Source organism: Emiliania huxleyi (genome assembly GCF_000372725.1).
Source record: "Emiliania huxleyi CCMP1516 chromosome Unknown EMIHUscaffold_14, whole genome shotgun sequence".
NCBI classification, from domain to species: domain Eukaryota; phylum Haptophyta; order Isochrysidales; family Noelaerhabdaceae; genus Emiliania; species Emiliania huxleyi.
Genome location: NW_005201192.1, coordinates 89,057 through 113,481, shown reverse-complemented (window position 1 = coordinate 113,481; position 24,425 = coordinate 89,057). Strand labels below are relative to the sequence as shown.

At 66.9% G+C, this 24,425-nt stretch overlaps 3 protein-coding genes across 3 annotated transcripts; 2 read left to right on the top strand and 1 right to left on the bottom strand.

The window, feature by feature from the left end:
- Positions 1 to 485: 485 nt before the first annotated feature.
- Positions 486 to 4,480, top strand: EMIHUDRAFT_98366 (hypothetical protein; the record flags this gene model as incomplete). The annotated part of the gene is made up of 4 exons (XM_005787697.1): positions 486 to 2,026; positions 2,248 to 2,480; positions 3,158 to 3,978; positions 4,109 to 4,480. 4 exons carry the CDS (start codon positions 486 to 488, stop codon positions 4,478 to 4,480), a joined length of 2,967 nt encoding a protein of 988 aa, XP_005787754.1.
- Positions 4,481 to 5,510: 1,030 nt separating this feature from the next.
- On the bottom strand, positions 5,511 to 5,942 carry EMIHUDRAFT_201345 (hypothetical protein; the record flags this gene model as incomplete). Its single annotated transcript, XM_005787696.1, has 2 exons — positions 5,511 to 5,540; positions 5,622 to 5,942. 2 exons carry the CDS (start codon positions 5,940 to 5,942, stop codon positions 5,511 to 5,513), a joined length of 351 nt encoding a protein of 116 aa, XP_005787753.1.
- A 2,371-nt stretch (positions 5,943 to 8,313) lies between these two features.
- EMIHUDRAFT_98364 (hypothetical protein) lies at positions 8,314 to 18,789 on the top strand (the record flags this gene model as incomplete). The annotated part of the gene is made up of 3 exons (XM_005787695.1): positions 8,314 to 8,467; positions 8,555 to 8,626; positions 9,188 to 18,789. 3 exons carry the CDS (start codon positions 8,314 to 8,316, stop codon positions 18,787 to 18,789), a joined length of 9,828 nt encoding a protein of 3,275 aa, XP_005787752.1.
- Between the last annotated feature and the right edge of the window lie 5,636 nt (positions 18,790 to 24,425).

Below are 24,425 nucleotides of genomic sequence, written 5' to 3'. Positions count from 1 at the left end.
AATCCCTGTGTGGTGGCGGCGTGCCGTCCTCCCATCCCTCCCTTGGGTTGTCTGTTTTCTTTCTTTCTTTCTTTTACTGGGCACGGGACTGGCGCGCACTGGCACTAACACAGGTATTAGAGAATTTTACAATCAAATGGCACTAACAGAGAATTTTACAAAAGAAAACTTATCTCAGGCTGATCTCAGGGGAAAGGAGACTGCCGTGGGAGCAAAAGCACGGGTCGGACGGCCGGTTGAGCTGGCGCCATTCATGCCGCGCTGCGTGCAGATACCGCGATTTCGGGCCCGGGGTTGTGCGTTTATGTATGTAAAAGAGGGGACGCGAATGTTGGACGGAGGGTGGACGCGTCCGGGGGGGGGGGGGGTCGGGGGGGGGTATACCTTCGACCAAAAGCGTGACAGCTGCGGAGGGGCTGGAGAGCGAGTCGTAACACATCGGAGCACATCGGAACGCCCCTGCTAGCGACGCCTGGGCGGCGACGATGCCGCAGGCGGCGACCGCGGAGCACCGCGGGGACGGCGTCGACCGGCGTAACGCCCACCACGAGCGATCGGCCCGCGAGAGGAGCGAGCGCGAGGCGGGAATGAGGGCGTTCGAGCCGCCGCCGGACGAGGAGGGGGCGGTGGAGCACCTGAGCGCGTCCGTCGTGCTCGCGGCGGTGGAGGAGAGCGGGCCCAACTACCTGCTGCCGAAGGCGCCGGAGCCGGTCAAGTCGCGCCGGAAGCGGCTCATGGTGGATGAGGCAGCAAGGCAGGCGGGTCAGGTGATCCTCGAGACGGGCACGCGAGTCGAGATCTTCGCGGAGGATTCGGGGGAGGAGAGGTGGTGGCCGGGGACCATCATGGAGCGGACGGAGGACACCGACGGCCGGCTCGTGCACCGCGTCCAGTACACCAACTTCGAGGGCGACCGGTACTGGCACGTGCTCGACGACGAGCAGTGGCGCAGGGTGGCGGACACGGGGCCAGAGGTAGACCACGCCCGCGCTGGCGCTGGCGACGCGGCACTCCGCGACGGCGCGAGCTTGGCGGCCTCCAGACTAATGAGGTGGGACAACGCCCGGGGGGAGACGGCCGGCGGGGCGAGCGAGACGACCGGCGAGGCGGGCTCCGCCGAGACGACCGGCCAGGCGGGCTCCGCCCCTGACCTCAACTGGCCGGGGCGGAGGAGGGTGCGGCGCAGCGCCGCCATGGAGCTGCTTCGCACGCGGGACGAGGCCGAGCAGCGCGAGGCCAGGCGGCCCGACGACGCACCGATGCTGTCGCGACACAGCGCCACGCTGTCGCGTCATCTCGTGTGGGTGCGCCGCCTGCTGAGGGAGTACCTCGCAGAGCTGGCGGAGGACAGCCTGTCGGTGCCGATGCAGCGCACTTCCCGCGGCCTTCACCCGACCATGCGGTGGACGGTGCAGTTCGGCGAGTGGCTGGCCACGACGCGGATCGTCGAGTCGAGGGCGTGTAAGTGGCACCTGGCCGAGGAGCAGTCGGCGGGACAGGCGGAGGCGACGGTGCGCAGCGGCCGGGGCTCGAACACGGTGTACGTCGCACTGCAGCACATGAAGAACCACGTCTGGCGCGAGCTGTGGCCCGCGATGCCGGCCGACGCGAGGCAGTACTGGCACTGGGTGACGCGGCGCGTGATGGGGATCTTCGACGGCGGCGGCGGCGGGATGCGACAGGTTGCAGAGAAGGCTGGGAGGGGAGCGGGACAGGCGGCGGCGCAGGCGAGCGTCGCGCGAGGCGAGGGCGTGGAGCAGCAGCAGGCGGCGAGCGCGAAGGCGAGCGCGGACGCGACCCGGCAGGTGGAAGCGGAGCTGCGCGCGGGGACGACCCGCCCGTGCACGAAGCAGCACCTGTTCCAGGCGGGGGAGTACCTGCTGCAGGACGCGCACCTCTCCGAGCCCTTCGAGGTGAACGTGGCCTTCAGCATGAGCGCGTACGTGTGCCTCGCGAGGCAGACCGGCTGCCGGCCCGGGATGACGATGAACGACGCGGACGACCTCGCGAACACTACCAGTCACTGGTGCGCACCCACCGCCAGCGGCACCCGTAGGCACGGTGGGTTGGAGGGCGCCCGAGGGCCAGCGGGGCGGGCGCCTGTTGCGATGAGGGACACGGGTGAGGTGGAAGGCGCCCGGGAGGCGAGGGGAGGGGGCGTGAAGCGACGCGTAGGACGCGGATCGATGCCGCCGGAGGCGTCTCGGCCTCACTCCTCACCCCGAGCCCTGACGCGCGATGCGGCAGGCACGAGGTACCGCCGCTTCGGATGAGCGACTTGCGGATCGACATGGACAACGAGCTGGGCGGCGCGCAGACCGAGGGCGCGTTCCGGGCGCTCTGCAGGATGCAGGTGACGTTCAAGCGGAAGAAGGGCGAGTACTTCGCACACTACGCGTTGGCTGGGGGCTCCGCGACGGCAACCCTTGAGGCGGCTGGTCGGCCCAGACTCCAGTCGTACTCGTGGCGCGTCGTGCGAAGTGCGATGGACTCGTTGGAAGGGAGTCACTAGGGGAGTCAGAGAGGGGGAGAAGCGGCAAGCGGGACCCTCCGGGAGCGGGGACGGCCCTGAATCCTGATGCCGCGCTTTTTTTCGCTCGTGACGTTGTGCTTGTGTGGATTGTATAATCGATGCGCTCGCGATTACTACTCTGTCTCTCTAAAATGTACCACCTTCTCTGTGAGTACACAGGTGTACACAAAGTAGAGCGACAACAGCTGCGATGCGCGAAGAGCCGCGATCGCACCAACACACGAGATTATGATGATCTCCCTCCCTGCTATTCAGAAAAACGTGCCACGGAACGCAAAATAATGTTCGTAGTGCAAGTGCCCACACTGCACACAAGGGTGCAACGACACAGATACTATCTCGGAGATACTCGAGTACAGCACAAACACACAGCAGCAAGCACAACACTGCTCACTTGGACACTGCAGTCGCTGCACACTGGCATCGGAGATGAACGTGGAGGAGCCAAGGGGCGGCCAGGGGGGCGTGGATCGACAACACTGGGCACGGGTGGAGGATGCTCCGGCACAGTTCACCTAAAAAGAATTCATGGACCGAACAGTGTGACTGGGGTGCCTGTATCGCCTGTATCTAGATACCAAACCGCCACCACCCTCGCCCAGGGATCTACAATGCTGTCTTAAGGTCCGACAGGTTCGGCACCGGGCACCGCCTCGGTATACAACAAAATGCGCCTGCGGGCGGACCTTACAGATCACAGATCACCAAACCTCTTCCCGCCCGGGCAACTGAAGCCGGTTATGTACATGGGCCGATCGCTGGTGCTCGTCTCCGCTACGAGCGCCGTGGTTCTCGCCCTTTTCATCAGCGAACGCCGTCGCCGTCGCCGTGTCTCACCGTCAGCGCCGCCATCCTCTCTGCCGTCCTCGCCACCGTCGACACCAAAAGCGTCCGCCTCCGAAGCCGCGACATCGCTCGATCCAAAGACTGGATATCGCCAGCTCGTGCACATCCTCCGCGAGCAGAACAAGAGCGTTGTGCGTGATTGGGAGGCGCGCGAGTGGGCCAAGGCCAAGGCCAAGGTGCAGGAGCGGGTCGCCCGCGCCGAGCGAATGGAGGCGGAGGGCATCCCGGACCCTGTGCGAGAGAAGTCGAAGGCGCTTCTCGCGGCTCGCAAGGCGCGCGAGGAGGCGGCGGCGGCGCACGGTTGTGACGAGCCGGCAAAGGAGCCTGCAGGGCATGCCTGCCGCAGGAAGGAAGCGTCGGCAGGGAGGGCAGGCGGAGCCCTGCCGGCGAAGGCTGCGCCGCTCGCGCAGCGGAACCTGATGCGGCCTGGCGGCTCCAACGCGATGACGATCAAGGAGGAGCTCAAGCGGTGGCCGCACCCGCCGGCGTGCGCGGGCTGCTACGGCGCGCTGGTGGAGCACAGCTGGCCGCTCTACTTTGACCACTTTGACTGGCTGGACGAGATGGCGTCTGCGTACCTCTTCTCTGATGCGGGCGAGGTGCTGCGGCACCTGGTGTACGTGGCCAACTCGGAGGCGCCGCTCGTGAAGAAGCTCATCTTCAAGGCGCTACCGCCGGCGGATCGATCGCCAAGCCCTTGACCTCGCTGAGACCGCTGCCCGCCCTCAGGTGATCCGCTGCCTGCACTGCCACAGCGGCACGCGCGCGGGCTTCATCCCGAAGAAGGAGAAGCAGCTCGCCGTCTTTGACTTCCAGCTGCAGTGGCTCACCGCCGTGCACGCGGCGAGCCTCCGCCTCCCTCCCTGCTCCCGACTTCGCGGTAGAGGTGACCCGCTCCCCAGCACGCAGGCGAGCGGCCACCCGAGCGTCGAGAAGACCGTCCGCGTGCTGTGCGACTACTACCGCAAGCTCACCAGCGACCGGCCGGCGAGCGAGGCGGAGCTCTTCTGGCGCAACCGCACCGGCGTCACCGCGCGCCGCAGCCGCGCTTCGCTCGGCAACACGCTGCCCGGCAACCACCTGCCCAGCGCGGAGATGTGAGGCCTAAGGGGGCCGGGGGGCGGCGGTCGACGGTCTGGGTGCGTGTTGATGGACGCCGCTGCGTCGCTCTGTCCGCGACGTATTCTACCTCTCGGCATGAATTTCCTCTCCTTATTTATTTAACTACATGTGCATTTGCTTGTGGAGCATGTGGACGGGCACATATGCGCGACATGGGCACTCTCCATGGCACTCTCAGTATGAGAAGATATTAGATACACGGCTCTATCTCCCTCAGACTTCGTCTCAGAGTTTGACTTTGATCTTTTTTATTGTTATGTTTTGATTTCAGATTTGCAATTTGGCAATCTCACAACACACGCACAAGTCAAAAGACACCCCGATGCCGATCGTTCCGACTATTCTCCCCGGGGCAGGTGTATGTTATTTTTGCTTGGGCGGCACTCATGATGAAATTCTGCAAAAAACTGACCGGCCCCTGCCCTGCCCCTACCTACCTACCTACCTACCTACCTTACTTATGGGAAACTAAAAAAGAAATCACGGCGTGGGTGAAGGTGGGGTACTATACCAACTAAAGTGATGGTTGGTGGTACTATCCTGCAACCACAGTCCTTCCTGTGACATGGCAGGCCACTCTCAAGCCCTACAAGCACCCCAGATCAACGACTTGGGGAGGGTTGACATCGTGATTTGGGCGGAAAAATTCTTTTTCTGAAAATTCCAGCGTGAGAGAGGGAAAAACCCGACGGGAGGGCCCAGACCCTACCCTACCTACCCCGTCATGAGTGCCGCCCCAAGCAAAAATAACATACACCTGCCCGGGGGGGAATTAAAGGGACCACCGACCAACGCGTATATGCGGAAGAGGGTAATCAGAGTACAGTGCACGGTCTGCCTCTGATCCCGCCGGGGAACCGCCGTACCTTTTTCTTTGGCCGGCGTCCTAAGACATTGCAGCCGGCACCGGGCACCATCTACTGACACACCGATGCCGCTCGCCATGCAATAGAAGGTGAACGAGCTGCCCTGCCGCCAAAGCAAACATGCAGTAAACACTCGAGGCTCTTCAGATCGGCGGCGGTGCCGAGTACAGAGCCTACGCGCCAGAGGCAGGTTCAGCCAGAGCGGGCAGGGCAGGTCATGGGTGGCGGGGGGCGGCCTCAAAGGTGCCCTGTACATGCGCCGCCAAGACCTCGCGCAGCGCCGCAGCCGCGATGGTGTGTGGGTGCATTTCTCCTAGGTGCTCGTCCATCTGCGACCCCGCCTCGGAGCACAAGCCCATGGCTTCGGCGAAGCGGCCCTGAGCCGTCAGTGTGACGGGAAGGAGGATGCCCATCACCTTGAGCGTCTGAGGATGCCCGTCACCCAAGCGCTCGCGCTGAAAACTCCACAGCTCGCGCTGCAGTCTCTCCGCCTCCTCGAGGGCGCCCTGAAGGTAACAGGTGTCGGCGAGATTGTTCAGGGCGGTTGCGATGTCTGGGTGCCCGTGCTTTTGCATCCCATTCAGAACCCTCCGTTGTAGCGCCTCTGCGCGGTCGTAGTGGCCGTCGCGTGCAAATTGGATCGACCGCTCGCCGAGAGCACGCAGCGCCCTGACGCGTCCGAGCGTCAGGCTGGACGATGGAGAGGAGGAGGAGAGGAGGAGGAGGAGCCTGATGGCGTGATGGCCCCTCTTCATTACACCGGTCGCGTCAGGCTGAGCGATTGGCTTTGTTGATGACGTGCACTCATGGACTCATGGACAATTGGCTTTCCCCTCAGGTACCCGGGTACTCGCTTAGTGTAGGTAAACGTCCCGCGGCTTTTTTCTCCCGCTCTTTGTATCGCCTTCTCTCGAGGAGAGGAGCCTGATGGCTCTTCATTACACCTCTGAAAAAGAATTTCGGCACGCTATGAACTCAAACCTACTTCCCATCCGACGAGAGTGAGAAGAATGCGAGGTGGCATGAAGGTCGCTGCAAGAATTGGTGATAAACTGCGGAGAGAGATAGGAAGTGGTAGACGCCCGAGGGTGGGCGACGGCTAACACCACACTTCTCCCCTAAAATCCCTGTGTGGTGGCGGCGTACCGTCCTCCCATCCCTCCCTTGGGTTGCCTGTTTTCTTTCTTTTTACTTCCCATCCCTCGTTTGGCGTGTCTGTTTTCTTTCTTTCTTTTTTACTTCCGAGGAGGACGAACCAGTGGAAAGCCAGTTGTCAGATGTCACGATGCATCCGAAGGGGACCCCAGCGCCGGCATCATCCGTAGAGGCACGAGCGAGTGTTCGAAGAGAGAGTGGACCTGAGCAACAACATGACCTGTAGGCAAATGATCGGAGTGGGAGTCAGAAATGTGGTCCTTGCGCGAGGGGAGCTCGATAGACTCGAGGCTGGAGAGTCCGCGTGTGACCTTGTCGCGATGTCGCGAAGCAAGTGCCACGAAGCGCTATTTCCTGCTCTCAGCTCACCACCTCGCCTTCTCTGTCGCTCTCATGGCCCAGGCCCATCAGTAGCAAGCCTGAGCTGTCCCAGACCGCACTTATCTCGGGTCTTTAAGCTCACACCGGCTCGTGATGCCACGGAGAGGGCTCCGAGATTGTCCCCGGTGGACCCCATCTCCGAGCCAATTGTGAGGGCTTTCCGGAGCGCATTACCGGCGCCACCGACCATGATATGTCCTGATCCACAGCCCTCATACACCAGGCGCATGGATGCAGTCATAATATGTAGGCCTTCTCTCCCGAAGTTTGGAGCAATAGCCGCAAGTAGTACTTGTTGGCAGCTTGGCACTTCACATCGCGACACGTCCAGGTGCCGACGAAGCGGCTTCCCAGCTCACCACCTCGCCTTCCCTGCCGCTCTCCTGGCCAAGGCCCATCAGTATCAAGTCTGAGCTGTCCCAAACCGTCCTTATTTTGGGCGATGAAGCTCGCTCTGGCTCATACCACGGATCTGAAGCCTCACACACGCCTGATTCACCCACAGACACCGCCGGCACGCACTCCCACTTCACACACGCTCAAGCACAACCCCACCAAAGCACAGCCCTGCTCAGAATGGGCAAGGGCTACCACTTGGTGACCCAGGTAGCCTCTGGCCACTGCACTCGGCTCCTCTGCAGCGGTCTTGTGCTATCGCCACGACAGCACGCCGACGGCAAGCTTTGAGGTCCGTCTATTGAAACCTGCTGTGGCCACAGCCGCCCCTCACATGCAGCTCGCCGCCTCGGGTGCTCGGCACTGCGTTCCTGAGGTAGTAGGATGCATGGCCCACGCTGGCGGCCGGCAGAGAGCGCGCAGTCGGCGCACAGCAGCAGCAACCTGCGGCCACGGGCCATGAGACGCTAAGTTGCGCGCATTGCTGCAGAGGCTCGCGCGTGGCGGGAGGGGCGAGAGGGTCGTGTCTGGCTCGCCGAGGCTGCACTCCATCTGGGTGCTGGAGGCGAGCACCCTTGTGTTGCGGGTTGGGTCATTGGGAGGGTGTATTACTGTTTCTGCAGCCATGTGGAATGGGTGACACGGCGCCGCAGAAGGTGCTGGGAGTGCCATGCAGAAATGCTGCCATGTGCAGAGCGCGGCGACTTTGGAGCTCGCCTCGGGCGGTTCCCACAAGTCCGTGCGGAGGTCGGAGAGGGGGTGAACCGCGCCATCCTTCCTCGATCGCCGCGCAAAGCTCGCTTCCGAGCTCTCACGCCGCGCGTAGGGCCCTTAGGGGCCTAGAGAACACAACCCCCTCTCCCTTTTCTCCCCGTACGCTAAAAGTACGTACGCACGCGGGGCCACCCGTACCCGCAGACACCCCTGAATTTCCAATTGCGGATTCAATCCCTCGTAGGGCGCGCTTTCAACTCGAGTATTCGGGGGATGGCCGACGCCGCCTGAACGCATACGATGGACACGGAGGCAGGCGACGGCAAGCACAATGCCGAACTCGTTCCCAGGGGGGGGGGCGCCGCCGGGGGCGCAGCTGGCGGCGCCGCCGGAGGCAGCGCCACCTCGGACGCCTGGTATCAGATCGCCAGCAGCTCTGCGCCGCCGGCCGCAGGTGAAACGTGTATCTGATCTGCTACTATGCTAGACGCTTGACAGGAGCCCAGATGTCTCGAAGCTTACGATGGCCCTGCCGGTGCAGGTGGAGCGGCGTCGACGGGCAGCAAGCTGCCGCTGGTGCTCGGCGTACTAGGCGTGGTTGGGCTTTGCGCTGGTGCCGTCGCGTACACCGAGCCTAAACCGTCTTCACCCGCCACTTCTCGCGACCTACTCTTTGGCGAGGAGGGGAAAGGGAGCGGGAAGGGGGGGTCGCATCCTCAGGTTGCGGGTCGTGGGTGGTCATCACCTCAGCTCACACCGAGAAGCCCGCAAGGTGAAGGCATCAAGATGCCGGACATCAGCAGCCTTTGGGGATGGTGGGGAGGCGCAGGCCGAAACGGCGGTGGCGGAGGAGAAGCGGGCGGCAGTGGTCCGGCCGGTCCTAGCGACGGTGGAGGCCAAAAGAAAAGTTCGATTCCTAACGTCGCTGGTCGAGGTTGGCCAGCACCAGCTCCTTCCCTGCCGGCGCCGCGAAGCTCAAGTGGGGAACCGGGCTTCAAAATGCCAGACGTCAGCGGCCTTTGGGGATGGTGGGGAGGGGGAGGCGGAGGCAAAGGAAGCAGAGGCAACGATAGCAAGCCAAAGGACAAAGGCCAAACGAAAAGTACGGGTCCTACCGTCGCTGGTCGAGGTTGGTCAGCACCCCCTAAGCCAGCAGCGGCACCGCGAAGCTCAGGTGGGGAACCAGGCTTCAAAATGCCGGATATCAGCGGCCTTTGGGGATGGTGGGGAGGCGGAGGAGGAGACAAGGGAAGCCCGAGCAAACACAAGGATACGTCAGCCCAATCGGCCAAGGCAGCGTCGGCTGCTGCGGCGAAGGCGCTCGAGGACGACATGCCGCCCGAGGTCGTCGAGGATGCGGCCAAGGCTGCCGCCGACGCAGTCAGCAAGGGCTTCAAGCCGGAGGAGGCGGCCAAGGCGGCCGAGGCGGCGTCCACTGCGGCGGCGAAGGCGCTCGAGGACGACATGCCGCCCGAGGTCGCCGAGGAGGCGGCCAAGGCTGCCGCCGACGCAGTCAGCAAGGGCGTCGAGCCGGAGGAGGCGGCCAAGGTTGCCGAGGCGGCGTCTGCTGCGGCGGCGAAGGCGCTCGAGGACGACATGCCGCCCGAGGTCGCCGAGGCGGCGGCCAAGGCTGCCGCCGACGCGGTCAGCAAAGGCCTCGATCCGGAGGAGGCGGCCAAGGCGGCCGAGGCGGCGTCTGCTGCGGCGGCGAAGGCGCTCGAGGACGACATGCCGCCCGAGGCAGCCGAGGCGGCGGCCAAGGCTGCCGCCGACGCAGTCAGCAAGGGCTTCAAGCCGGAGGAGGCGGCCAAGGCGGCCGAGGCGGCGTCCGCAGCGGCGGCCAAGGCGCTCGAGGACGACATGCCGCCCGAGGTCGTCGAGGAGGCGGCCAAGGCTGCCGCCGACGCAGTCAGTAAGGGCGTCGAGCCGGAGGAGGCGGCCAAGGTGGCCGAGGCGGCGTCTGCTGCGGCGGCGAAGGCGCTCGAGGAGGACATGCCGCCCGAGGCAGCCGAGGCGGCGGCCAAGGCTGCCGCCGACGCAGTCAGCAAGGGCGTCGATCCGGAGGAGGCGGCCAAGGCGGCCGAGGCGGCGTCTGCTGCGGCGGCGAAGGCGCTCGAGGACGACATGCCGCCCGAGGCAGCCGAGGCGGCGGCCAAGGCTGCCGCCGACGCAGTCAGCAAGGGCGTCGATCCGGAGGAGGCGGCCAAGGCGGCCGAGGCGGCGTCTGCTGCGGCGGCGAAGGCGCTCGAGGACGACATGCCGCCCGAGGCAGCCGAGGCGGCGGCCAAGGCTGCCGCCGACGCAGTCAGCAAGGGCTTCAAGCCGGAGGAGGCGGCCAAGGCGGCCGAGGCGGCGTCCGCAGCGGCGGCCAAGGCGCTCGAGGAGGACATGCCGCCCGAGGTCGCCGAGGAGGCGGCCAAGGCTGCCGCCGACGCAGTCAGCAAGGGCGTCGATCCGGAGGAGGCGGCCAAGGTTGCCGAGGCGGCGTCCGCTGCGGCGGCGAAGGCGCTCGAGGAGGACATGCCGCCCGAGGTCGCCGAGGAGGCGGCCAAGGCTGCCGCCGACGCAGTCAGCAAGGGCGTCGATCCGGAGGAGGCGGCCAAGGCGGCCGAGGCGGCGTCCGCAGCAGCGGCGAAGGCGCTCGAGGAGGACATGCCGCCCGAGGTCGTCGAGGAGGCGGCCAAGGCTGCCGCCGACGCGGTCAGCAAGGGCCTCGAGCCGGAGGAGGCGGCCAAGGTGGCCGAGGCGGCGTCCGCAGCAGCGGCGAAGGCGCTCGAGGACGACATGCCGCCCGAGGTCGTCGAGGAGGCGGCCAAGGCTGCCGCCGACGCGGTCAGCAAGGGCGTCGATCCAGAGGAGGCGGCCAAGGTGGCCGAGGCGGCGTCTGCTGCGGCGGCTAAGGCACTCGAGGAGGACATGCCGCCCGAGGTCGTCGAGGAGGCGGCCAAGGCTGCCGCCGACGCAGTCAGCAAGGGCGTCGATCCGGAGGAGGCGGCCAAGGTGGCCGAGGCGGCGTCCGCTGCGGCGGCGAAGGCGCTCGAGGAGGACATGCCGCCCGAGGTCGTCGAGGAGGCGGCCAAGGCTGCCGCCGACGCAGTCAGCAAGGGCGTCGATCCGGAGGAGGCAGCCAAGGTGGCCGAGGCGGCGTCTGCTGCGGCGGCCAAGGCGCTCGAGGAGGACATGCCGCCCGAGGTCGTCGAGGAGGCGGCCAAGGCTGCCGCCGACGCAGTCAGCAAGGGCGTCGAGCCGGAGGAGGCGGCCAAGGTTGCCGAGGCGGCGTCCGCTGCGGCGGCGAAGGCGCTCGAGGACGACATGCCGCCCGAGGTCGTCGAGGAGGCGGCCAAGGCTGCCGCCGACGCGGTCAGCAAGGGCGTCGATCCGGAGGAGGCGGCCAAGGTTGCCGAGGCGGCGTCCGCTGCGGCGGCCAAGGCGCTCGAGGAGGACATGCCGCCCGAGGTCGTCGAGGCGGCGGCCAAGGCTGCCGCCGACGCGGTCAACAAGGGCCTCGATCCGGAGGAGGCGGCTAAGGCGGCCGAGGCGGCGACCGCTGCGGCGGCGAAGGCGCTCGAGGAGGACATGCCGCCCGAGGCAGCCGAGGCGGCGGCCAAGGCTGCCGCCGACGCAGTCAGCAAGGGCGTCGATCCGGAGGAGGCGGCCAAGGTTGCCGAGGCGGCGTCCACTGCGGCGGCGAAGGCGCTCGAGGACGACATGCCGCCCGAGGTCGTCGAGGAGGCGGCCAAGGCTGCCGCCGACGCAGTCAGCAAGGGCGTCGATCCGGAGGAGGCGGCCAAGGCGGCCGAGGCGGCGTCTGCTGCGGCGGCGAAGGCGCTCGAGGACGACATGCCGCCCGAGGCAGCCGAGGCGGCGGCCAAGGCTGCCGCCGACGCAGTCAGCAAGGGCTTCAAGCCGGAGGAGGCGGCCAAGGCGGCCGAGGCGGCGTCCGCAGCGGCGGCCAAGGCGCTCGAGGAGGACATGCCGCCCGAGGTCGCCGAGGAGGCGGCCAAGGCTGCCGCCGACGCAGTCAGCAAGGGCGTCGATCCGGAGGAGGCGGCCAAGGTTGCCGAGGCGGCGTCCGCTGCGGCGGCGAAGGCGCTCGAGGAGGACATGCCGCCCGAGGTCGCCGAGGAGGCGGCCAAGGCTGCCGCCGACGCAGTCAGCAAGGGCGTCGAGCCGGAGGAGGCGGCCAAGGCGGCCGAGGCGGCGTCCACTGCTGCGGCGAAGGCGCTCGAGGACGACATGCCGCCCGAGGCAGCCGAGGCGGCGGCCAAGGCTGCCGCCGACGCAGTCAGCAAGGGCGTCGATCCGGAGGAGGCGGCCAAGATTGCCGAGGCGGCGTCCGCAGCAGCGGCGAAGGCGCTCGAGGACGACATGCCGCCCGAGGTCGTCGAGGAGGCGGCCAAGGCTGCCGCCGACGCAGTCAGCAAGGGCGTCGATCCGGAGGAGGCGGCCAAGGTTGCCGAGGCGGCGTCCGCTGCGGCGGCGAAGGCGCTCGAGGAGGACATGCCGCCCGAGGTCGCCGAGGAGGCGGCCAAGGCTGCCGCCGACGCAGTCAGCAAGGGCGTCGATCCGGAGGAGGCGGCCAAGGCGGCCGAGGCGGCGTCCGCAGCAGCGGCGAAGGCGCTCGAGGAGGACATGCCGCCCGAGGTCGTCGAGGAGGCGGCCAAGGCTGCCGCCGACGCGGTCAGCAAGGGCCTCGAGCCGGAGGAGGCGGCCAAGGTGGCCGAGGCGGCGTCCGCTGCAGCGGCGAAGGCGCTCGAGGACGACATGCCGCCCAAGGTCGCCGAGGAGGCGGCCAAGGCTGCCGCCGACGCAGTCAGCAAGGGCGTCGATCCGGAGGAGGCAGCCAAGGTTGCCGAGGCGGCGTCTGCTGCGGCGGCGAAGGCGCTCGAGGACGACATGCCGCCCGAGGTCGTCGAGGAGGCGGCCAAGGCTGCCGCCGACGCAGTCAGCAAGGGCGTCGATCCGGAGAAGGCGGCCAAGGTTGCCGAGGCGGCGTCCACTGCGGCGGCGAAGGCGCTCGAGGACGACATGCCGCCCGAGGTCGTCGAGGAGGCGGCCAAGGCTGCCGCCGACGCAGTCAGCAAGGGCGTCGATCCGGAGGAGGCGGCCAAGGTTGCCGAGGCGGCGTCCGCTGCGGCGGCGAAGGCGCTCGAGGACGACATGCCGCCCGAGGTCGCCGAGGAGGCGGCCAAGGCTGCCGCCGACGCAGTCAGCAAGGGCGTCGATCCGGAGGAGGCGGCCAAGGCGGCCGAGGCGGCGTCCGCTGCGGCGGCGAAGGCGCTCGAGGACGACATGCCGCCCGAGGTCGTCGAGGAGGCGGCCAAGGCTGCCGCCGACGCAGTCAGCAAGGGCCTCGAGCCGGAGGAGGCGGCCAAGGTGGCCGAGGCGGCGTCCGCTGCGGCGGCGAAGGCGCTCGAGGACGACATGCCGCCCGAGGTCGTCGAGGAGGCGGCCAAGGCTGCCGCCGACGCGGTCAGCAAGGGCGCCGAGCCAGAGGAGGCGGCCAAGGTTGCCGAGGCGGCGTCCGCTGCGGCGGCGAAGGCGCTCGAGGAGGACATGTCGCCCGAGGTCGTCGAGGAGGCGGCCAAGGCTGCCGCCGACGCGGTCAGCAAGGGCGTCGATCCGGAGGAGGCGGCCAAGGTGGCCGAGGCGGCGTCCGCTGCGGCGGCGAAGGCGCTCGAGGAGGACATGCCGCCCGAGGTCGTCGAGGAGGCGGCCAAGGCTGCCGCCGACGCAGTCAGCAAGGGCGTCGATCCGGAGGAGGCGGCCAAGGTTGCCGAGGCGGCGTCCGCTGCGGCGGCCAAGGCGCTCGAGGAGGACATGCCGCCCGAGGTCGTCGAGGAGGCGGCCAAGGCTGCCGCCGACGCAGTCAGCAAGGGCGTCGATCCGGAGGAGGCGGCCAAGGTGGCCGAGGCGGCGTCCGCTGCGGCGGCGAAGGCGCTCGAGGACGACATGCCGCCCGAGGTCGCCGAGGAGGCGGCCAAGGCTGCCGCCGACGCAGTCAGCAAGGGCGTCGAGCCGGAGGAGGCGGCCAAGATTGCCGAGGCGGCGTCCGCAGCAGCGGCGAAGGCGCTCGAGGACGACATGCCGCCCGAGGTCGTCGAGGAGGCGGCCAAGGCTGCCGCCGACGCAGTCAGCAAGGGCGTCGATCCGGAGGAGGCGGCCAAGGTTGCCGAGGCGGCGTCCGCTGCGGCGGCCAAGGCGCTCGAGGACGACATGCCGCCCGAGGTCGTCGAGGAGGCGGCCAAGGCTGCCGCCGACGCGGTCAACAAGGGCGTCGATCCGGAGGAGGCGGCCAAGGCGGCCGAGGCGGCGACCGCTGCGGCGGCGAAGGCGCTCGAGGAGGACATGCCGCCCGAGGTCGTCGAGGCGGCGGCCAAGGCTGCCGCCGACGCGGTCAACAAGGGCCTCGATCCGGAGGAGGCGGCTAAGGCGGCCGAGGCGGCGACCGCTGCGGCGGCGAAGGCGCTCGAGGAGGACATGCCGCCCGAAGATATAGCCAAGGCTGCCGAAAAAGCGGCCGCCTCGGCGGCTCCATCGCTCCCGCCGTGTGGGCCTGGTCTCGTCACTTTCGTTGAGATGAAGCAGGAGCTGGCCGCGTGGGTCAACGATGAGGCCCATTCGGCTGAGGGCGAGGCAGCGATCAACAAGCTCATCGCAGACAACGGCTACGTCAAGCCGTACGCGTTCAAGTACGCGGGCTGGTCTGCTCTCTCCAATGACAACGGCTACGCTGCCACCTACTCCGCCACGGCCTCGTGCGAGACACCCGAGTGCCAGGCAGCGAATCCCACATGGAAGGAGGCTCTCGTCGCACCGCTCGGCGAGGCACAGTTTGACCTTTGCGAAGAGGGCCACGAGCCGGAGGAGGCGGCCAAGGCGGCCGTGGCGGCGTCCGCTGCGGCGGCGAAGGCGCTTGAGGAGGACATGCCGCCCGAGGTCGCCGAGGAGGCGGCCAAGGCTGCCGCCGACGCAGTCAGCAAGGGCCTCGATCCGGAGGAGGCGGCCAAGGCGGCCGAGGCGGCGTCCGCTGCGGCGGCGAAGGCGCTCGAGGAGGACATGCCGCCCGAGGTCGTCGAGGAGGCTGCCAAGGCTGCCGCCGACGCAGTCAGCAAGGGCGTCGATCCGGAGGAGGCGGCCAAGGTGGCTGAGGCGGCGTCCACTGCGGCGGCGAAGGCGCTCGAGGAGGACATGCCGCCCGAGGTCGTCGAGGAGGCGGCCAAGGCTGCCGCCGACGCAGTCAGCAAGGGCCTCGATCCGGAGGAGGCGGCCAAGGTTGCCGAGGCGGCGTCCGCTGCGGCGGCGAAGGCGCTCGAGGAGGACATGCCGCCCGAGGTCGTCGAGGAGGCGGCCAAGGCTGCCGCCGACGCAGTCAGCAAGGGCCTCGATCCGGAGGAGGCGGCCAAGGTTGCCGAGGCGGCGTCCGCTGCGGCGGCGAAGGCGCTCGAGGACGACATGCCGCCCGAGGTCGTCGAGGAGGCGGCCAAGGCTGCCGCCGACGCAGTCAGCAAGGGCGTCGATCCGGAGGAGGCAGCCAAGGTGGCCGAGGCGGCGTCTGCTGCGGCGGCTAAGGCGCTCGAGGAGGACATGCCGCCCGAGGTCGTCGAGGAGGCGGCCAAGGCTGCCGCCGACGCAGTCAGCAAGGGCGTCGATCCGGAGGAGGCGGCCAAGGTTGCCGAGGCGGCGTCCGCTGCGGCGGCGAAGGCGCTCGAGGACGACATGCCGCCCGAGGTCGCCGAGGAGGCGGCCAAGGCTGCCGCCGACGCAGTCAGCAAGGGCGTCGATCCGGAGGAGGCGGCCAAGGCGGCCGAGGCGGCGTCCGCTGCGGCGGCGAAGGCGCTCGAGGACGACATGCCGCCCGAGGTCGCCGAGGAGGCGGCCAAGGCTGCCGCCGACGCAGTCAGCAAGGGCGTCGATCCGGAGGAGGCGGCCAAGGCGGCCGAGGCGGCGTCCGCTGCGGCGGCGAAGGCGCTCGAGGACGACATGCCGCCCGAGGTCGTCGAGGAGGCGGCCAAGGCTGCCGCCGACGCAGTCAGCAAGGGCCTCGAGCCGGAGGAGGCAGCCAAGGTGGCCGAGGCGGCGTCCGCAGCAGCGGCGAAGGCGCTCGAGGACGACATGCCGCCCGAGGTCGCCGAGGAGGCGGCCAAGGCTGCCGCCGACGCAGTCAGCAAGGGCGTCGATCCGGAGGAGGCAGCCAAGGTTGCCGAGGCGGCGTCTGCTGCGGCGGCGAAGGCGCTCGAGGACGACATGCCGCCCGAGGTCGTCGAGGAGGCGGCCAAGGCTGCCGCAGACGCAGTCAGCAAGGGCGTCGATCCGGAGAAGGCGGCCAAGGTTGCCGAGGCGGCGTCCACTGCGGCGGCGAAGGCGCTCGAGGACGACATGCCGCCCGAGGTCGTCGAGGAGGCGGCCAAGGCTGCCGCCGACGCAGTCAGCAAGGGCGTCGATCCGGAGGAGGCGGCCAAGGTGGCCGAGGCGGCGTCCGCTGCGGCGGCGAAGGCGCTCGAGGAGGACATGCCGCCCGAGGTCGTCGAGGAGGCGGCCAAGGCTGCCGCCGACGCAGTCAGCAAGGGCGTCGATCCGGAGGAGGCGGCCAAGGTGGCCGAGGCGGCGTCCGCTGCGGCGGCGAAGGCGCTCGAGGACGACATGCCGCCCGAGGTCGTCGAGGAGGCGGCCAAGGCTGCCGCCGACGCGGTCAGCAAGGGCGCCGAGCCAGAGGAGGCGGCCAAGGTTGCCGAGGCGGCGTCCGCTGCGGCGGCGAAGGCGCTCGAGGACGACATGCCGCCCGAGGTCGTCGAGGAGGCGGCCAAGGCTGCCGCCGACGCGGTCAGCAAGGGCGTCGATCCGGAGGAGGCGGCCAAGGTGGCCGAGGCGGCGTCCGCTGCGGCGGCGAAGGCGCTCGAGGAGGACATGTCGCCCGAGGTCGTCGAGGAGGCGGCCAAGGCTGCCGCCGACGCGGTCAGCAAGGGCGCCGAGCCAGAGGAGGCGGCCAAGGTTGCCGAGGCGGCGTCCGCTGCGGCGGCGAAGGCGCTCGAGGAGGACATGTCGCCCGAGGTCGTCGAGGAGGCGGCCAAGGCTGCCGCCGACGCGGTCAGCAAGGGCGTCGATCCGGAGGAGGCGGCCAAGGTTGCCGAGGCGGCGTCCGCTGCGGCGGCGAAGGCGCTCGAGGACGACATGCCGCCCGAGGTCGTCGAGGAGGCGGCCAAGGCTGCCGCCGACGCAGTCAGCAAGGGCGTCGATCCGGAGGAGGCGGCCAAGGTGGCCGAGGCGGCGTCCGCTGCGGCGGCGAAGGCGCTCGAGGACGACATGCCGCCCGAGGTCGTCGAGGAGGCGGCCAAGGCTGCCGCCGACGCAGTCAGCAAGGGCGTCGATCCGGAGGAGGCGGCCAAGGTTGCCGAGGCGGCGTCCGCTGCGGCGGCCAAGGCGCTCGAGGACGACATGCCGCCCGAGGTCGTCGAGGAGGCGGCCAAGGCTGCCGCCGACGCGGTCAGCAAGGGCGTCGATCCGGAGGAGGCGGCCAAGGCGGCCGAGGCGGCGTCCGCTGCGGCGGCGAAGGCGCTCGAGGAGGACATGCCGCCCGAGGTCGTCGAGGCGGCGGCCAAGGCTGCCGCCGACGCGGTCAACAAGGGCCTCGATCCGGAGGAGGCGGCTAAGGCGGCCGAGGCGGCGACCGCTGCGGCGGCGAAGGCGCTCGAGGAGGACATGCCGCCCGAAGATATAGCCAAGGCTGCCGAAAAAGCGGCCGCCTCGGCGGCTCCATCGCTCCCGCCGTGTGGGCCTGGTCTCGTCACTTTCGTTGAGATGAAGCAGGAGCTGGCCGCGTGGGTCAACGATGAGGCCCATTCGGCTGAGGGCGAGGCAGCGATCAACAAGCTCATCGCAGACAACGGCTACGTCAAGCCGTACGCGTTCAAGTACGCGGGCTGGTCTGCTCTCTCCAATGACAACGGCTACGCTGCCACCTACTCCGCCACGGCCTCGTGCGAGACACCCGAGTGCCAGGCAGCGAATCCCACATGGAAGGAGGCTCTCGTCGCACCGCTCGGCGAGGCACAGTTTGACCTTTGCGAAGACGCGGCTGTTGACGAACGTTCGCTTCCAATGTCTTCAACGCCGACATCGTCTGCCGCGACCTGCACCACCGTCGCGGAGATGAAGCAGGAGCTGGCCGCGTGGATCAACGATGAGGCCCACGTGGCTGAGGGCGAGGCAGCGATCAACAAGCTCATCGCAGACAACGGCTACGTCAAGCCGTACTCGTTCAAGTACGCGGGCTGGTCTGCTCTCTCCAATGACAACGGCTACGCTGCCACCTACTCCGCCACGGCCTCGTGCGAGACACCCGAGTGCCAGGCAGCGAATCCCACATGGAAGGAGGCTCTCGTCGCACCGCTCGGCGAGGCACAGTTTGACCTTTGCGAAGACGCGGCTGTTGACGAACGTTCGCTTCCAATGTCTTCAACGCCGACATCGTCTGCCGCGACCTGCACCACCGTCGCGGAGATGAAGCAGGAGCTGGCCGCGTGGATCAACGATGAGGCCCACGTGGCTGAGGGCGAGGCAGCGATCAACAAGCTCATCGCAGACAACGGCTACGTCAAGCCGTACTCGTTCAAGTACGCGGGCTGGTCTGCTCTCTCCAATGGGAACGGCTACGCTGCCACCTACTCCGCCACGGCCTCGTGCGAGACACCCGAGTGCCAGGCAGCGAATCCCACATGGAAGGAGGCTCTCGTGGCACCGCTCGGGGAGGCTGAATTCGGCAACGTTTGCTCCTGACCCGGAGGAGGTCTCTGGAACTGAACCGGCTTAACGTACATCGGGTGGCAGGGAGTCCTTACCCATCGCGTCCGAGTCCCCGTCGTTCATGTTGATATAGATTGTCATTGAGATTGGTCCTAAAATCGACTCCTGGGTTGGCTGGCCCCGAGAGCTGCGTCTCGAGCTCCCGGTGCCGTTGCCAGACGACCCCGAGCGTCGTCGGCGCCCACAAATAAGGCCCGACGCTCACACACAACACAAACACAACACAATCGTCTGCCAGGGAGGGAGGGTGGGGCAGACGAGAACAGGACTCGGGCGCCTAGAAGCGCGAGGGTCCGACAAACGCTCGTTCAGCGCGCGGAACGTAATAGTTTGGTGCCTACATAGCCGCTGCGCGGCTATCTCCGAGCACCCCCCCCCCGGGCACCTGACACTTCGTGGCCCGCGTGGTCGGCAAACACGTCTCATCGCCATCCCGGCTGCCGTGAGATCGCTTAGCATTCCTAAGTCTTAAGCGCCAGGTCTGACGAGCTGGGCTTGTGGCCTCAGCTAGGTCATGCACACACCCTCTGGGCGCTGAGCTGAGTGGAACGAGTGGAGGCGAGAGTGTAGTGGAGCCGAGCGGAGCCGAGCGGAGCCGAGCGGAGCCGAGCCGAGCGGAGCCGAGCGGAGCCGAGCGGAGCGAGTGGAGCCGAGCGGAGCGAGTGGAGCCGAACAGAGCTGCCACCGCGCCATCTGGCGCTTAAGACTTACCGTAGAAACGCTAAGTGATCTCCGTGTGGGGGACGGGTGTGGTACGGCTCTATAGGTACTGCTCTCCACGGACGCCACCCAATGCCCAAAATCTCATTTAACCCTCCTACGCAGATGGGTTTGCGTGATTTTGGCCGCCCCGCCCCTAACATTATGGCCGACAGAGCGGCTGGGAGGCTAATGTTAGGGGCGGGGGGGCCGATCTGGTGTCCAGACCAGGGCTCGGCGCCATGAGCAGACGTATTTTGTCGTATCTGCGTAGGAGGGTTAATGGGCAAAGTCGGCGAAATCGAAAATGCCTGTTTTCTCGTTTTTCGTGCACTACCGGCCACAGCCGTGCCTCAGGCATCCAAGTCGGGCAACATGTGGGCGGCACGGGACCGGAGGCTTGGCCCTAGGCCGAAGAAAGGGTATGCGAGGGTGCTCGCGAGCACCAAAGCCACTTGCGGCATTCGCCAGCAATCCCTGCTGCACACAAGAAGCGAGCGGTCCGGACGTCTGGCGGCCACTGAAGGCAATCGCACGGTGGGGGAGGCGGTCCGCGTGTTACGTACGTCTTTGAAAAGTGACACCGTCGCTATTTTACCGGTCGCCGAGTGAATTCGGACCCGCTCGAGTCGCTGCGAGGAGCCCTCGGGACTGCCTCGGCCGGCTCTAGCAGCGACGCACACACTCGCTACTGCTGACTAGTCGCGCCGAGGGCTGAGAGTGACTCACACGCCGCGCAAACGGTCTGCGAGGCAGCTCGCAAAACGGCGGCAGAGCCGAGGGCAGCGATTGTGGTGGCGGCGACGGCTGGTGGCCGGCCCGACGGTGCCTCGGCGCGTAGCACACCTATAGGCGGTTTCGTCGGCGGCTCCGGTTCAGCGCGCGCTGGCGACGGCGAGAGGCCACCGGGTACACCCGGCGCGACCGTGTCGGCCGAGGGCGGCGGCAGCGGGCGCGACAGAGCTGGCTGAGCTGAGATGCTGCCGCGAGCAAGACGGCAGCGACGCGCGGCAAGCCGCACGCTGCCATGGGCGAACCTAGCGCATGAGCCGTCGAATGGCCTGCGACACGGGGCGAGGAGCGGCTCAGAGCTCGGCTGAGAGTGTCGCACAGCTGGCGCCAGCAGCAAGCAGCTCACCTACAGAAAAACGCGTTTGAGTGACACCGCTAGCGAGAGATCGTCGAAGCTCGCAGACGCTGTTCACCTCGAGATCACGGCGGATTGCTTCGCATAGGCAGCCTCGATACGGCCATCTCGACGACAGAAACGCGGCCGAGATCACTCGCAGACGAGTCGTGCGTGTGTGTGTCGTCGATCGCCGAGCTAATCGGTGGTCTCGCGCCGCTGTTGAAGCACACACTCTGCGCGAGCACCTCGCTTCATCATCCTCGCCGGCACAGGACGCGTCACTGGTACTGCTCGACGAGGCCGAGATAATGCGCGAGACGGGTCGGAGGCCGCTATCTCGCACCCAGCTGTGTCGCCATCGCGCTCAGTATGGCCGCCTGTGCACGAGTTGGTCGCGTGGCGGCTTTACGGATGAGTCGCGGCGATAAATTGTTGGTCAGCAGCTGCACGCCGCCACTCGTCCTCAGCATGCACTGGCATTGGCTGTCGCTGCCAGCCGTTCGGTGTGGTGGCATGGCGACTGTAGGAGTCGTGCCCGACCCGTGCCGTGCGCGTGAATTGCTCAGCGCTGCGTTGCTGGTCCGTCTCAGCCCATGCCGGCATGCTCTGGCTGCGCTGGCTGCACTGTCTCGACGTCGACACATCACAGAGACTGTGCCGCGATTGTGGCTGGGCTAAGGCGGCCAGCGGGCCAGCTCGTGACCGCTGTGAGCGGTCTGTGCAAGTGGAGCTCCGCAGTTTGGGGCTGGCTTGACTCACGGCGGCCAAGCATCGATCGGCGGCAGTGCCCGATCACTGTATGAAACGCACCCATCGCCACTCCAGTCTATATATATGTTCTGAACTTGGCGGATTAACCCTCCTACGCAGATGGGTTTGCGTGATTTTGGCCGCCCCGCCCCTAACATTATGGCCGACAGAGCGGCTGGGAGGCTAATGTTAGGGGCGGGGGGGCCGATCTGGTGTCCAGACCAGGGCTCGGCGCCATGAGCAGACGTATTTTGTCGTATCTGCGTAGGAGGGTTAAAAATCGTCACCTGGCTAAACGACTGGTTGGCTCGACGGACCTCCTTGGACAGGTTTTCCGGTGGGAAGGGGAGGACTACCTCGTCAACGACATCGCACCGGGGCCGACACAGTCGGGGGGGCAGGCGCTGAAGGCGTACGCCTGCTGTGTGAAGAGGCGGGTGGCATCGGCGGGCCCGCTGTCTGAACACAACTCGGCCTTTGATATCCGGGCGGTGCGGGACCGAATCGAGAAGGACCGGGCGAGGGGGGAGGCGACGCGACTCCTGGGCAATTTACGGCCTGATGCGGGGCGGGAGGGGGGAGAAGCGGGGCCGTCGGCGAATCCGGGCCCTGCCCCCCCCCCCCCCCCGAGGGGAGACGAGAGCTAGGCCCCCCCCCACGAGCGGGGTGGACGGCCGACGCGTGGAACCGCGGCTGGAACGGCCGCAGGGGCAGGGGGCATCCCCCGAGGCCCCACCCCAGGAGATGCGGCGGCCGGCACCGCCATCAGGCCCGCCCCCACCAACACCACCCCCGCCCCCGCCGCTGGAGCGACCGCTGGGTCGAGGGGCCAACTCTGAGGCCCCATACCAGGCGGTGCGGCCGCCAGTGCCGCCACTGTTTCCGCCACCCCTCAGCCGAGAGCTCCGAAAGCGCCCACCTCCGCCCTCCACGCCCACCTCCGCCCTCCACGCCCACCTCCGCCCTCCACGCCCACCTCCGCCCTCCACGCCCACCTCCGCCCTCCACGCCCACCTCCGCCCTCCACGCCCACCTCCGCCCTCCACGCCCACCTCCGCCGTCCACGCCCACCTCCGCCCTCCACGCCCACCTCCAAAGCCCGACCCAAAAGCCCCAAAGGCCAACCCCGCCCAATAATGCATCTCAGGCACGAGCCCCGGCAGGGTGCACAACAAGGACCCCCAACCAGCAACAACCTGTGACCTCACCAGGACCGCAAGCCTCCCAAGCAACGCGCAAGCACAGCGGCACGAGCTCCCACGATCCAAAGAGACCACTCGGTGAGCCCCTAGTCCCTCCTCCGTCTGAAGGCCACGAGCCAGGTTTGTGTAAAGAGCGACCGTCTCGGGAAAAAAGAAAACATCGTGCGAAAAAGAAATCGTTCATGGACCCCTGCCTTGAAAATCTCTCGAACACGAACTCCCGACGCGAGACCAAAAACCGGGCCGAGCCACGCAGACGTACCCGCCCGACCCGGGACCCAGAGCGCAAAACCCAAGCCAATTTGCCGACCGCCGCACCCGCGGAGCATTTACAGGCGAGCACGCAGACAGACAGCAGACGGTCCGCCACCTCACCAACCGCCATCTCCGCCACCGCCGACCACGACGACGGAACTAGAGGCGCCAACGAGGCCACATCTGATCCACACGCCGAGCAGACCACCCCTCGCGCGACTCACACTCTCGCCGAGGCCTGGAAGCGCGACCTGACAGAGGAAGGAATCGAACCCAACCCGGGCCCGAGCAGATTTATCACCAAAAATCTCGGAAGCATCGGAGGGCTACCCAGATGGGAGCAGATACTCCTAGCCATACGAGACGAGCACAAAGCACGGCCCATCACCGCCATATTCCTCCAGGAGACAGGCATCCGAAAAGTCGAAGACTTCAAACGCAAGGCGAGCACCTACTGGTTCGAACTCTTCGCCGTCCCCCTCTACACAATCGGGCAAAACAACAGCCAGCACCAAAGGGGAGGCACAGCCATCCTCATCCCAAAAGACAAAATAGAGTCTCACCCCGGAGAGACATATCACGACACAGTCGACAGAATGAAAAAAAACATGCGACGAATGAGTGACGGACGGGGCGTCTCGGTTCCAGCGATGGTAGACGGCCGCCCCCTACGACTAGCCTCGGTATACGCCCACGCCGACGGGAGCCGACGCCCCGAATTCTTCAAAAAAGAGCTGAGACATTTCCTCACCAAACAGACCGTCCTCGGAATCGACGCCAACTGCGTCCCAGATGTCCAGCTGGACGTAAGATCAGACGCCGCCTCGCCATACGACAACAGAGGGGCAAACGAACTTGCCGATGTGATGACGCACTTCGGACTAGTCGACGTCGCGAGAGAATGGCTCGGACCCGCCCCCTTCTACACCTCGCATCATAACATCACCCTCCGAGATGGAACCAAAAGCACAACATCGACCCGCATCGACGCAGATATACCTCCCGACACTCGACGGCCTCTCAGCTGTTCACGAACCAGGAGTCCACGACTTCTTCGCCCGAAAGAGAGACGCAAAAATCCTAGACCACGAGCCGGCGTCAATAGTCACCACCGAGTCGAAGGGAGAAACACCTTTATATGGCAAAAGGTCTACTACAGAGCCCTAACATCTTTTCGAAGGGCAGCGATACGATACGCGGGAAAAATCAGACTACAACACACTCATCGGATATACACCGACCTTACAGCGGAGGTGTCGGAGGAGAGCAAAAGAAAATTCGAGCAAATAATCGAGATCGACACCACTGGGGTCTCGGGGCTCACGTCAGACTTCAAAGACGCGATCACAGCAGCGCTGACCAGCCTCAAGGCCGTATCCGACGCGGACAGGAGGAGCCTCGCAACAGCACAAAATAACCAGCAATACCATCACACGAGGCGAACACAACGTGCATGACCCGAGATCGACCCGAGATCGACCCGAGATCGACCCGAGATCGACCCGAGATCGACCCGAGATCGACCCGAGATCGACCTGAGATCGACCCGAGATCGACCCGAGATCGACCCGAGA